General features: G+C 48.5%; 8 protein-coding genes across 8 annotated transcripts; 4 read left to right on the plus strand and 4 right to left on the minus strand.

Moving 5' to 3' along the window:
• Positions 1-472: 472 nt before the first annotated feature.
• Positions 473-1,162, minus strand: N7487_010048 (DUF3716 domain-containing protein; the record flags this gene model as incomplete). The annotated part of the gene is made up of 1 exon (XM_056877778.1): positions 473-1,162. One exon carries the CDS (start codon positions 1,160-1,162, stop codon positions 473-475), a length of 690 nt encoding a protein of 229 aa, XP_056726358.1.
• Positions 1,163-2,624: 1,462 nt separating this feature from the next.
• Positions 2,625-4,014, plus strand: N7487_010049 (putative monooxygenase; the record flags this gene model as incomplete). The annotated part of the gene is made up of 2 exons (XM_056877779.1): positions 2,625-2,871; positions 2,927-4,014. 2 exons carry the CDS (start codon positions 2,625-2,627, stop codon positions 4,012-4,014), a joined length of 1,335 nt encoding a protein of 444 aa, XP_056726359.1.
• A 618-nt stretch (positions 4,015-4,632) lies between these two features.
• On the plus strand, positions 4,633-5,840 carry N7487_010050 (uncharacterized protein; the record flags this gene model as incomplete). Its single annotated transcript, XM_056877780.1, has 2 exons — positions 4,633-4,647; positions 4,701-5,840. The coding sequence occupies 2 exons, from the start codon at positions 4,633-4,635 to the stop codon at positions 5,838-5,840; spliced, it is 1,155 nt and encodes a 384-aa protein (XP_056726360.1).
• A 5-nt stretch (positions 5,841-5,845) lies between these two features.
• N7487_010051 (uncharacterized protein) lies at positions 5,846-6,127 on the plus strand (the record flags this gene model as incomplete). Its single annotated transcript, XM_056877781.1, has 1 exon — positions 5,846-6,127. The coding sequence occupies one exon, from the start codon at positions 5,846-5,848 to the stop codon at positions 6,125-6,127; it is 282 nt and encodes a 93-aa protein (XP_056726361.1).
• A 227-nt stretch (positions 6,128-6,354) lies between these two features.
• On the minus strand, positions 6,355-8,241 carry N7487_010052 (uncharacterized protein; the record flags this gene model as incomplete). The annotated part of the gene is made up of 2 exons (XM_056877782.1): positions 6,355-7,841; positions 8,226-8,241. The coding sequence occupies 2 exons, from the start codon at positions 8,239-8,241 to the stop codon at positions 6,355-6,357; spliced, it is 1,503 nt and encodes a 500-aa protein (XP_056726362.1).
• A 363-nt stretch (positions 8,242-8,604) lies between these two features.
• N7487_010053 (uncharacterized protein) lies at positions 8,605-9,351 on the minus strand (the record flags this gene model as incomplete). The annotated part of the gene is made up of 2 exons (XM_056877783.1): positions 8,605-8,875; positions 8,936-9,351. 2 exons carry the CDS (start codon positions 9,349-9,351, stop codon positions 8,605-8,607), a joined length of 687 nt encoding a protein of 228 aa, XP_056726363.1.
• A 480-nt stretch (positions 9,352-9,831) lies between these two features.
• N7487_010054 (MIF4G domain-containing protein) lies at positions 9,832-12,541 on the minus strand (the record flags this gene model as incomplete). The annotated part of the gene is made up of 2 exons (XM_056877784.1): positions 9,832-11,018; positions 11,074-12,541. The coding sequence occupies 2 exons, from the start codon at positions 12,539-12,541 to the stop codon at positions 9,832-9,834; spliced, it is 2,655 nt and encodes an 884-aa protein (XP_056726364.1).
• A 251-nt stretch (positions 12,542-12,792) lies between these two features.
• Positions 12,793-13,294, plus strand: N7487_010055 (signal recognition particle 14 kDa protein; the record flags this gene model as incomplete). Its single annotated transcript, XM_056877785.1, has 2 exons — positions 12,793-12,819; positions 12,920-13,294. The coding sequence occupies 2 exons, from the start codon at positions 12,793-12,795 to the stop codon at positions 13,292-13,294; spliced, it is 402 nt and encodes a 133-aa protein (XP_056726365.1).
• Positions 13,295-13,648: the final 354 nt, after the last annotated feature.

Consider the following 13,648-nt stretch of genomic DNA (forward strand, 5'->3'; position numbering starts at 1 on the left):
TGTGGATACACGTGGTTTCATCAGGAGTCTTTTCTACTATCATACAATCACTTATAGTCGGTTTAAGATGATCAATCACCCGGCATCTTTCCAGATATTGGGATTGGGGGTACGTATTAGAAAGTTGCCAGATGCACTTACCTCTTTTACTCTGATATATCTGTGCCTCCAGGGAACGTTAAAAAGCTACGAATTGTAGTCCATATCAACCGAATTCTACATCATATTACCCATTAACTAATTAAAGGCGCATTCATACCCTACTGTATGTTGGAGTTGATTCAAAGTGACGGCTTCGATTGAATAAAATTAATTGCTTGATCCAAGAGAAGAAAAAGAATGGAGACAGAAAAGGTGTTGAGAACTAAGAGCTGGCACGGCGAGGGATAAACACAGGGAAAAGGGATGAAAGCAAAGACGAGATCAGATTTAGTTTGCATTCACTTAGCCTGGCTTGTGTAGATTGGAGAAATCAAGACTGGGTCCATCGAGTGGATTCCATCATTTGCACAGTATTGTAGACGTTATGCGAAATTCCGCGGTCAAGCTCCCGATAAGCAGCAAGAATATCGTCCACGATCTGCCGCAATGGACGGTCCGTTGTGGTAGTAGCAGTATTGGCTGCAGTCAGTTGATCTCGAAGCCCCTCCAGCTGACGTTCAATACTTCGGCTGTGCCTCATCAACCACGTCTGCCCAACCAAGTGCCTGATGATTTCCAGGCGCAGCAAAGGCTGTGTAATGGTGTCACCGGATGTGTCATCATCTGGGTGAGGAGTGTGGGATCGAGAATGGGAAGGGTTGGGTGTGGGATTTTGAGACGAGTTTATGGAAGCGTTATCTTGATGAGGGTTGATAGGACCAGGGGCAGCCGTAGGTGGAAGAGAAGTCGCGAGTGGCTGCAAATATCGGCAACAGTCGTCCTGTCCTTCCCAATGGCAGTTGGCGCAGGCTGAAAGGCCACGGATGTTGCGAACCGAGACACACTGAGAGAACATGCCAAACCGTTGTACGCATCTCGTGCATTGTAGCGCATTCTGTTGGTCCACCACCTGCATCAATGCCGCTTCCACACGGGGCAGGTTACGGTTCATTTGTTGCTGGAACTTCTGGGCCGTCAACCTGATTCCAGGACGCAGGTACGGCTCTCGTTGATTGGGCATCGTATTCAAGGCATCCAAATATCTCCCTTGCAGAATATCCGCGTGTCTGGCCACTATAAAGGGCAGTTTGTGGATATGGACAGCCCACGGGCCAGGTGCTCTCATCCTATTACCTCGGGCAGGATTGGGAGGAAGAAAGGTTTGTCGGCTTCTCAGTCGACCTCTGCGGCGGAAGTTTTGGCTATTGATGTGAGGGCATGTGCACTTCGAATGCTGACCCAGGAAGGGGAAGCGTGACTTACTTGGTATCCATGCCGGTCTGTGTGGGGTTAGATCAAAGGAATAGATTGAGAGCGACCCTAGTGAGAGGATGTGACATCGTTAGTTTTCTAAACCCAGAGGAGACTCTCAAGATCGAGACAGGAATAACTTACCACGGGAAATCGGTGCAAGTCGTCAGTGTGTGAATATGATGAAAAGCAATCTGGGATGAAAATGGGATGTCGTGGTCAAGATTGAAGAGAATCATGAGAGAAGTTTGCTCAATGAGCTCTCCAGTTGATGACCCTCCTTGGATTCTGCTGCCTACCCGTGGACATTATGTTTAATCAGCTAAGATTTCCCCCCTAATCTAAACATGCAGCCCACAATTCGATTCATTTTTCTGGCGTGCCTCAACTTACATTGACTTGAAGTAGTCAACCTATCGAAGATAGTCCTACTACATACATCCATGGATACTCTGGGCTATTACATACCTTTGTATACGCTAGTACAAATACGGAACTCTACCCCTTACGGCTTAGCCTTGATTTGAACATGGTCTTTGGGGTCGCCAGTCGCCAGTTAGCAAAATGACCAAGTTGTTCCAAGTCCAAGGTTAACTCCAGATGTGCTCGATATAATGATTACCTTCAATTCGAGATCCATGGATGAATGTCCCGTTGGATCTTATCATAGGGTGACTTCAATTGTAATGTTTTTATTCTTGGGTGTGGGAATGATTGGCCCTATGATTGATACCGAAGCTATCTCCGAGCTTTCAGACGTCCATTCAAATGTCGGCAGTTTGCAACCTCAACAGTAACCCGTGGACTAGACTTTCTCCGCAAGATTATCGGCTTCACTGGGGTAAGTCCGGAGGTTAAAACTGTGGGGAAGTCTCTGGGGATTCTACTTGTGTGATCAATCTTGGAATAATCTACCACTTACTCCATACACCATCTCATCAAAATTTGCAAAGCGGATAAAGTCCAAGCAGGAAATGATGAAATGACCCGTGCGAGATTCTCCCGCTTGGGATCGTGTGGGGAGAATGTGGGAGAAGCGGGAAAGATTTACTCCGCCATGAAGCAAAAATGCAAATGGTAGGATCACTCGGCCATTACGCCTTAGAGGATCTTGTTTTTAAAAGAGATTCCTCGCGCTATTATTTTAAACATCTTTCCTTTGACACATTTTAAATAGTCTTCTTGTTGTGTTAACACCCATCACGTATATATCGTCTCCGCACACCGATAAAATGACGAAAGCACCTCAAGATTTACAAATCGCCATTCTGGGCGCGGGCATGGGTGGCCTGACTTCCGCTTTGGCTCTTGCTCAGCAGGGATTTAAGAACATTGATGTTTATGAAAATGCCAATGACCTCGGCTTTGTCGGGGCGGGTATTCAATTGGCACCTAACATGGCCCGCGTGTTGGATGGACTCGGTGTCTGGAAGGGCATTGAGGCCGAGGCCGTGAATATTGAAGACACATCAGTGCGAGGTATGTTACGATCTACCAATCACAAAATGTAATGCGATCTAATTCATGGTTGCAGACGGCGCAACAGATGCGGAGCACGCATATGTGGATCTGCGGTACATTGAAGAGACATACGGATATAAGCACATGGTTGGCCACCGTGCATCACTAGCCAACGGACTATACAACGGCTGCAAGCAGCACTCATCAATCAAGTTCCACTTCGGAATCAACGCAGATAATGTGGACTCGTTCGGTCCTCGCCCATCATTCACAGCTAAGCCCCGCGCCGAGGGAGCTGCTCCATTCAAGGTCGAGTGCGATGTGCTTCTCGCTGCGGATGGTATTAAGAGTGTCACCCGCGTGGAGATGCTAAAGCGATTGGGTGTCAACGTTGGTGTCAAGGACACCCAGCAAGCTGCCTATCGTATCATGATCCACAAGGAGCAGATCAAGGACGATCCCGAGCTTTTGGCCCTCATCAACAGCAACCGTGTGACCCGCTGGATTGGCGAAAAGCGTCATATTATCGCCTACGCCGTCTCCAACAATACTATCTACAACCTCTCCACCACCCAGCCAGACACCAACTTCGCAGCCGCCACAAATGCCACCTACACCACCAAGGGCTCTAAGCCTGCCATGATGGATGTCTTTGCTGACTTCTGCCCCATGGTTCAGCGTATGCTAAACTACGTCCCTGAAGGCGAGGTCTGTGAGTGGAAGCTGCGCGTTCACGAGCCTCTCCCCACTTGGGTTCACGATTCCGTCGCCTTGGTTGGTGATGCTTGCCACCCTACCCTGCCCCACCTGGCTCAGGGTGCTGCCCAGGCTATTGAAGACGGTGCTGTTCTCGGTGTTGTTCTCTCCAAGCTCCCCGATACTACCCCGGAGTCTATCAACAAGGCTCTCCGTGTTTATGAGAAAGTCCGCAAGAGCCGCGCTGAGGCTTTGGTTGACATGGCAAGCGCTTCTGGTCGTGCCCTGCACTTGGGTGACGGTGCTGCGAAGGAGGAGCGTGACAGGCAGTTCGCTGCCCTCCGTGCTGGCAAGGGTCCCGTGCCTGATAAGTGGGCTGATGCCGATGTGCAGCGTGAGATCTACGGCTTTGACTGCACCAAGGTGGCTGCGGATAATTTCGATGAATACTTCTCGCAGATGTAAGCATTTTTTTCTTTACATATATGGCCATTTCTTTCCTGGATATTTCCATTTTGTATACTTATGAACTTCGAACTGCACAGCAAAATAAATGAGAATATCATGACACCACCAACCACTTTGCATTCCTTGAAGAACACGATACTAAACTTCTTTTCATTTCTAAAGGGATATTACACCACGTCACTCTAAGCTTGCATGAACGCTGGTCAGTCGAGGCTATACGTGTCTCCCATGAATTAGATCAATAGAACCGAATATAATTACGGATCATCCTCAAGTGTTCAATTTCACACCGTATAAGGGCAATTACTCCCACAACAATTCTTAGCCATCTTTAAGATATCAATTGCCCAATTTATCGAGTATCGCGCTCTCTTTTAAAGGGATTGGAGGAGCATCTATTTAGGGTCATCTACCCTTTCATTCAGGAAAATTTGTTGGAAGAGTCCTTTTTGCCGAAACGTTGTGACCTACGTATGTAGTAGTTGAGCCGCAAAACAATTTGCGCGATGGCCGGTTTTGCCTATCAGCATCGACGCGAACCTCAGAGTCCGTCCAACTGGGTGCATTAAAACAGCGTCATGGTGTTCTTTCCAGACTTCTGATTATTTCAGATAAATGCCTTTCCCGGCGGTATGTCTAAAACATGATTTATCGATTCTCCAGGCTAATTAGACTGTTCACAGACTCCATCACCATTCCGCCTCTCCCGCCGCAACCCATCCACGCGCCGCAGTGGCCCTCAATTCGCACCCACACCTCGGTTTCTCCTATCGCAAAGTGTAACGCAGAAGGAAGATGATGATATTGACGTGATAGATGACGATGGGCCATCTTCAACGCGTGAAGTCGCGGGTAACCCGCCTACTGTCCAGAGTGCCACCCGCGCGCGCCAACAACGCGACGTGATCGAGGACTCTGATGATGCCGCAGATATAGAGGATATACGAATCGGAGGGATAGCTGCAGAGAACCTAGCAGATGATGCCATAGACTGCACTCCTCCCGAAGAATCAGAGACTCCAGGCATCCTGGACGCTGAGTTCGACGCACTATTTGAACCGGTTAGAGATGGGAATAAACGGCGCCGCGTGGAGGGAGCGACGCCCTTCAATCGAAGCAATCTCACACAGGTTGATCCAATATTGTCATCACCTCCCGAGACTGCGAACCCTCCAGCCGATCCCATCGATTTGCCCGATAAAAGCAGGCAAAGCACTACGACATGGGATACGGGCACCCAGAGAACTCCCGCACCACGTGCACGTCCATTCGCACCACCCTTATCAACCCCAAGCGACATGAAAACACCATTCCGCAGTCGTCCTCGGTTTATGCTTTCCTCGACAGTGAAGCCTCCCAGCAGCCAGTCTGCACCCAAATTCAAACTAGACACACCGGGTATATCACCGCCTGAGAGACGGAAGCCGGCTTTTGTTTTGCCTCGCTCACCGTCACCGAATCCGGATGCAGAGGATATCCCTGCACCGTTCTCTCCCTCTTCACGTACACTGCGTCGCCGTGGTCGAAACCGAGCCGATGTGTCCAATTATATTCCTGGCGGAATGGCCGCAGAGGTACGCGGCTGGATCTTGGAAATGGGCACGAAACGTGACCAGTTACCAAAACCTCCCTTGGCTCCAGCTCCAAACTCGCAGGCGCCGGATGCCTCGCTGGAAAAGCTGAATGCGTATCTCCTGACTGCACGTGTCATTCATGTCAGTCAGTCATCTCTGAGCGGATGTGGCGCTATTGCCTTTTTCGAGCAGAAGTGCTTACTGGGAGTCATGTGCAAGGGCAAGGGAGAAATCCTAATGCAGTCTTGAACATCATGATTATGGGACCTTCACGGTCTAAATCCGCTGTTCGTCCAACTTCCTCGCATTCAAATGCCACTGTCACACCCCATCTGCGGAAGGGAGATGTCGTGGGGATTCATAGAGGTCTCAACTGGAGTTTGGAGCTTGGGAATTCCTTCTTTGAACATGGAATACCTGGCCAAGCAGGAGATCATGTGTCGGAGTGTGCTCCATCTGAAAATGGCGGACACTCACAGACAAAAGAGGGCTGGCTTATTGCCATGGAATGGGACCTTGTTGAAGCAGCTGATTGAGTGACAGCGATTTATATCGGTATAAGTTAATGTGTACCATTTTGCTTCTACCATATTCCACAAAATTACACATATCTACCTAATATGGTGCTGTGTATCATGACTGATGATTTATACCCTGAACAAAAATAAAATGCATATATAAATAACATGTGATAGAGCAATATGGCGGCGTAAGCTAATCAAGTTCCAAATCCCAATCCCAACATCCCTCAGGCCATAGCAAATCATTTGGGTTCATCCAACAATAAATCATCCTGCAGCTCTTGAACCGGAGATCGGAATTGTAATGACACTCTGTCGGGGATGCAGAACTCCTCTGGTTCGAGGAAAATGCCCATCTTTCTTGCTTCCGTGACATGCTCCTCATCGTAGCGGTCACGCCTCGAAAGATGCTCGATCACGCGATCATACCAATACCCATCGAGGAATTCTTCAAGGGGAAGGCTAAGCTCATCAAGTTTGCTTTCCATCTCTTCCATCAGTTCTTCGAATTCTTCGACCAAGGAATGCTGGTCATCCGCGATACTACCAACTTCTGTCTCATCTCTCCTTTCTTCGGGCACACCCGGCCCAAGTGGCTGAGAATATATTTCGGTGCAGCATGTATGCGTGAGGCCCAAGGCATCGAACGTTAAGATTCTGACTATCGCTCGCGGAAGGTCTGGCCAGTAATCCTGCCATACAATGAGAGAGAGAATCAATTTCCGGAGCGGGATATGCATGATTATCCATCTCCCCTTAGATACCTCCAAAAGGATGGATCGAAGTGCCACTGAGAGCGTGGTACATCCGCCAGAAGAACAGGCGCAAACGCAGCAGTCTTTTGTAGAAGACACAAAAAAGCAAGCGTCTTCTAATTCAGCAATACCTTTTTTCCAATCGCGGTATTTCTTTTCGCGGCTATCTAATTCCCCCAAAAATTCGAGGTCGTCAAGATACTGGTAAATAACCTGGCTTGTGAGAAGATGAGCAACTTTCGCATTTGATGTCGGCAATTTCCGTTCAACACAGGCACCTCTTGACATCAGCCAGGCTGCACACTTGATAATCACAGACGGTTCGGCTTGACAGAAATCATTGAACCCCATTAAGGGTGTTATGCCATACTGGTCAGGAAAATCAACATCATGGAAACCAATTTCATACATGGTATCCATGACCTTGGTGAAATCCCTAGATTGGTAGGCTAAACTGGTTTGGTACACACCCATGGATCCCAGTGAATTAGCCCCAAAGCGCAATGCGATCGGGACATCTATCCCTTTGGCAGCCAGAGCCCCGTATATGTTTGCTGGGGGCCCATCGAGAGACGGAATCTGATCGAGTGGCAAGGACGATTCGGCCAGCGTGCATAATCTTCTTCGTCTTGCTGCCAAGTGATCTACCAATAGTGAATATGTTTTACCGCCATCATTACACAGCTCGTTGCGGACAAAATCGACCACTTCAATCACACATCCCGCTTCAAGTACAAGAGCGGCAGAAACGTGGTATTCCTCTCCCTCGGCTACAGCAAGCGAAGGAAAGTGACTATGCGGATTTGCCCCTAACTGTAGAAGAATTTGCGTCCCCTTTGGCCACCCGAATGCAAGCTCAAGTGGTGAAAGGAAACCTATCCTATCATTTGGCGAGTTCCCACTTGTCAAAGCTTCCCTGAGCTCTTTCTCGGACTCGCGAATGATTGCTTTAGCTATCTTCGTGGCTCGAATCACTGAAAATTAAGTTAGCTTTGTAAATAAATGATCCAATATACCCCCGAGGAGCGATAATAGAAAAATTCATACATTCTTCATCTTGAGAGAGAACAAGTCGAAGATTGTGTTTCAAATTAACATAATAGGGAGGAATTTCAAGTACATGACGGGGGTGATTTAACTGCAGTGGCCCTGTCACCTCAATCAAGTTCAAAATCAATGGAAGATCTTCCATCTTGAGTATAGCCTTTGCGCAAATATACAATAATGGATTTTGTATCCAGTCTTCTGCGTTTTTTGGTTTCATACCACAGTCTAGCATGAATTTGACTGTTTCAAACAGGGTCTGTAAATCACCCTTTTCATGAAACAATCCGTATGCTTCGAGGCATATTACCTACCTTCAGTAAGAGCCATGTTTTGGGTAAGAGTGTTTGTGAACATACATCCATAAGAGATGCGATTTCATCATTTGCAAGGTAATAGAAGGTGTCATAGGGAGACAGTCGTTGCTCAGAGAAAGCACGTAGGAGTGTTGGAATGACCAAACCATTTCGGCGACAGTCCTGTGTTATTTTAATCATTTCGCCGTATCTCTCACTACCCCACCCCCATACACTTTGAATTTGCAAGTTTGGGGCAATAGACAAGCCTCCAGCGCCTCGAATCATAGAGAAAGATGCAGATATTGCAAAATTCAAAAACCGGTTGTGATAGGTGTATGCTCTTGTCACTCTCTTTGACTGAGCCCTAATCCACACTTGCCGCTGATATAGGAGTCTATTGCTGAAGATGGTCAACTAATGTCCATACTATGATTTTGCACAGGCCATACTTGTAGTCTCCTAGATCCGTCTGTGCTAATGGGCCACTGTCCGAAACCATCATTGGCGGTTGTTTGTTCTGAGAATCACACGCAAGTTGAAGTAAACTCGGCGGTGGCATGCCTGTTGATGATATAGCCATCTTGAGGATTGAATGCATACTCTGCATCTCTTCGTAAATTGAAATTTGCATGGCTCTGGACTCCCTTGTATCCTGCCAGTTATATCTGCTCAAGGGTCAATGATCACACCTTGAGGGGTATATATTCAGCCAATTATATACCTACATCAGCAGTGATGTCTGCAAGACGTTCTGGATCTGATCCAAATGATTCTGCACGTCTTGCAAAGTGTCTTTCTGGAAGTAATACACGCCCTTCTTCAGCTGAGCACGAACTTTGTCCGGGAAGGCCTCTGACTGCGCAGGCTTGAACCGGTCCACAACTTTCTTGAGTTTTTCGATCGAACTTTGCATGCTCATGACTTGCTCTTCGAGATCTGCAGCCACTTCCGGTCGTGTCTGCTGTAATTCCTCTACCGTTTCACGTAGAGTCTTCAGTGGCATGCGAAGAGCTTGCGCCTTGTTCCTCGCATTCTGAATCTCTTCGTCGTAGCCCCGCCATGCCTGACTGTACGAGACGATCCCCTGGCAGACTTGTAGGCCGAGGGATATGATGCCGACGGCGGTACCCGCAAGGTCCATGTTCCGCGATGTGATGCTTCAAGATCGAATGTTGTTGTAAAAAAATTGAAGTCATATGGAAGTGATCCACGGGGGCAACCTGTCGGTCGCCAAGGAGGCAGTGTTAGTCTCATGCAGCGTGGTAATCGTGGCCCCAATCAAATGGGGGGGCTTAGCGCTCAGCTGAATAAGATAGTTTATTTGCTGGGATGATTTCGAGTTATATTTGGAAAAGTGCCTGTAAACAAACTGCAGTGGCCTTAGAAACATCATATAGTAGTGGAACAGAGTCAAGGGTATGGGAGAGTTGTGTAGTCTGGTGGATTTGTACGGAGAGCGTCGTTGATCTCCTCCTCATCTTATTCAAACCGACCAAACCTCGGAAGTTCTTACATGTTTTTTTTTTGAAGATGGGAAAAGCGTGGAACGTAAACAGATCATGAGTGCGTAACAACTTGGGTATATTCTATATGCAACTGCAAGATGATTCCAATGCAATCCTTACTCCGCCACAGCCTTAAGGGCATCCGCAGCCACATTGCATCCCCACCGAACTAGCTTGAGTTCCTCGGGGGACACAATATCAGTCTTTGCGACAACCTTTCGCACAAAATAGATAAGGCCCTTGGCGATGTGTGGTGTTTCCTTGACACGCAGGAAAATTTGCATCAAAGGCCCTTCATCCTTCTCGGGCTCATCTGGTGTGGAGTTCTTCGACTTCTTCTTCTTCTTGGACTTTTGAGATTGTTGAATGATACTGATGATCAAGACTTCGACAAACGTTTTAGTCTTGGGCTGCAGGTATGCGAAGTTGAGATTCTTCAAAATGCTCAGTGTCAAGCTGCCGTCCATGATGAGGGTGCTGAACATCTTGGCCAAATTGACCACCGACTTCATGCTGATACCGTTCTCCTCATCATCTGGATCGAAGTCGTTTTCTTCATCCTCATCAATATCGCCTCGCTCGCCCATCTTCTTGAACTCATTCCAAAGTGCAAACATAAAGGACATCTTGATGCGTCTACCCTGCTCACCGCAAAGCCGACGCGCAATCAGAGAATAGTACGGGTTATGGGCCTCTTCCTCCATGGCACAGTGTAGGAGGACACGAGGGATTTCAAACTCCTGCGCCCGCTTGAGACGAAGCTTCATGAGTCGGACATGTGCATCTTGGAAATCGTTGGCAGACATGATGGCAACGAAGATCGATCGACGAACATCCGTGTTCATGCGGTGAGCTCGGGCGAGAACTCCAAAGTCAGGCTCGCCGTCGCTTCCATCATCTTGAACCTCAGGTTGGGCCATTTGTACACCAGCCATTTCTCTTTGCGCTGTTACAAGAGGATCTTCCTTCCAGCTTGCACCGACCAACCACCACTTGCCCTTCTTGGAGGAGTTGTGGATATCGTCACGGGAGATGTTAATAGGTTCGGATGCGCGGATCACCCGAGAGCTGTTCAGAGAACCCAAAATTTTGCGCATTTTGGTAATATGTTCTGTAGTGATACCTGCGCCAGCCGCGGCGGAGGCTTTCGAGCGGTTGTTTTTCAAATCCGTGATGAGGTCAATCATGAACTTCGTTCGAACAGAAAGTCTATCCTCGCCAACCTTCGCGACAGCGGGTTGAATAAGCAATACAATATCTTTGAGCGCAGACGGATCATCGAGTCGAAGTTGAGGGCCAGAATCTGTGTAGACGTTAGAGGGCTAATATTTCAACCATGGGTTAGGAATATCACTTACTCCGAATGACCTTGAGCAAGAGTTCGGTGTTCGCTTCCGTAATCTCCTGCACGTAAAGACGAACATAGTCAAACATCAAGGAAGAACCAATGACGTGGAAGTTGTAAAGTTGCGAGAGAAGAGAGACCAAGTTGGTAGCTTCTTTTCCTTGGAACTTTCCACGCTCGTCGCCATCGGCATCCAATGTTTCAACAACCGTTTGAATAATCTCTGCGCCAACGTCCATTCCCATGAGCTTATACAATGCCGCAATGAAACCGGCATGCAAAATGAGGAAGGTGTCCTGAAGGGCAGCCCTCTCGCAAATCAGGCCCATTAGGAGGCTGACCAAAGTAGATGTGACGTGTTGGCGTGGGTAATCGCGGTAAAGCTTTTCGAATTCGGCAACAATCGAGAGCATGTTGGCCTCGGACAACTTGTTGAGATGTCCTTGGGCCTGGCGCTTGAGACGAGTGAGAGATTCGCTTTCCGAGTCTGAGCGCCCTCGTAATGAAGGTGGGATGTACTTTTGAGCGGTGGGTTCAGTTTTCGTGACCGGGGCGATATAAGGATTCTCCTTCTGTTTTGGCTCCTTGCGCTCTTCCTCATCGAAGCCGTCGAAATCACTGCCTTCGGCGGACTCGTCAGAATCATCGCCCCCAAAGATTTCCTCATCGAGATCGAGGTCCTCAGCGCTGTCCATTTCACTATCATCTTTTTCGAGTTGCTGGGCTTGCAAGCTCTTGGCCTTGAGTCTCTTGTTTCGTAGCCAATCATCGGCTTCTCGTTTGCGCTTTTTGCTCTCATCCTCTGAGGCATCGCCGCTGCCACCACCTAGGTCTCCCAGCAAATCATCTAGCCCGTCATCCTCGAAGGCCTTAGGTTTACCTCCTTTCTTGAGGCCAAGCTTTTTCTCCAATGCAGCAATCTCGGCATCGTCTTGCGCCAACTTAGCCTTAACCGATCCGGGGATGTGGGCCTCTGTTTCTTCGGGTTCATCCTCGGGCTCGTCTTCGTAGGCGTCGTCATCCGACTCGTCGTCTTCATCCTCATCCTCATCCTCGTTGAGATCAATTTCTGACCCGAAACCGGACTCGGGCTCAGAGTCGGACTCGGATTCGGAGTCCTGTTGAGCTGCTGCTTTCTTTAAGATAGATTTGGGGTTCTTCGCGGCCTCTTTCGTGGATTTAGACTTGGTCTGCGGCGCACTAGGTCCCTCGTCGAGATCCATGCCGTCTTCCTCATCGCTGTCATCCTGAGCCTGCTGCTGAGGCTTTTGCTGATGCCGCTGCTGTGGGCGTTCGAAGGTCTTCTTGGTTTGCGGGGCTGCGTGTCGGGATTTCTTTTGCGTACGCTCATTTTGGCGGCGTTCTTTGCGCGAGGCAGGTCCGTTCAGGCGACGCTTCTTGTCACCATAGACATCGCGGATTCCGAGCTCGGATCGCAGATCGCGAGGCAAGGCTGTCGTATTATGCCGAGGGCGGGGCATCTTGTTCCACTGAAATATGTATTTTGTCTGCTCTCAAAGAGTTCAAATGTCGGTCCTCGACATCAGGTACCCCGGGCGGTCGGCAACTTTTTTCACTTTTCTGCTGCCCCAAAACAAAGGCGGAGAGGCACCCACAGCGGAGGTTCTCCCCCCACTGCGAGTTATGCCCAGCTGTCAATTGCATATTGATCATCTGCTCCAGCTTTCAGATCTCTTAAATATCACGCGCCTCTAAGAAAAGATCTCCAAATATGGCCCCACATCTGGGACACGATGAGGTAAATATTGTTATTGGTGTTACCTGACCTCTACACCTCCGCACATGCGACCACGACCACCAATTTCAAGCTATATATCACTAACACCGGTCACCTTTAGTTCTTCAAATCTCTCGCCGAACTGCTCTCCAAAACCTCCCAAGAAACCCACGGCTCGGTAAATCTCACTCAAAAACCTCTCATTGATGTGCCCGGCGCCACTACTACAAACTCCCAACCATCTATCCTCATCCGAGCTACTGATGGAAACACCAATACGCCGAACCTCAAGACCGCAAGCAAGGAAACCCAGATCTCCATGAAGAAGTCGAAGAAGATCAAGCTCTCAACTATCGTCAACCCAGATGAAATTGAGGCGTTCTACGTTCGCTACGCCGAGGTCTGCAAAGCAGGAATGTCCGGGTTGAAGAAGCGAGATCGTCGCGGCCGCAAGGCCAAGACTAAGGGAGGAGCTGCTAAGGTCACAAAGGCATAGATTCGCTGTTTGGTCTGTTTCCTAGCTGGCACGATCGTATTCATGTGCTCGGTCTAGACCTGACACGCGATGTGTTTGATGGTTTCCTTTTCTCATGCATTAGCTGGCGTTCGATGGTGGTTACGACTTCTTGTTCTCAAATTTTTCAATGCGAACTTCCTATCAAGTGTATATATTCCCCTACGCTTGTGGCCCACGAGCGCTGTGTTTGTTTATACGAGTCCTATGGGACGAGAAAAGAAATAAACGGGTTTTAGCATTACGGTCAGGCGTGTCACTATTCGTAAGTTGCATCTCAAACATCTTTGGCCAATTATTTAGAGGAGAGCCAATGGCGCGATATAGCACTTTGTG

The sequence above is a fragment of the Penicillium crustosum genome (genome assembly GCF_028827405.1).
Source record: "Penicillium crustosum strain IBT 35664 chromosome Unknown utg000004l_segment0_segment0, whole genome shotgun sequence".
Classification (NCBI taxonomy): domain Eukaryota; kingdom Fungi; phylum Ascomycota; class Eurotiomycetes; order Eurotiales; family Aspergillaceae; genus Penicillium; species Penicillium crustosum.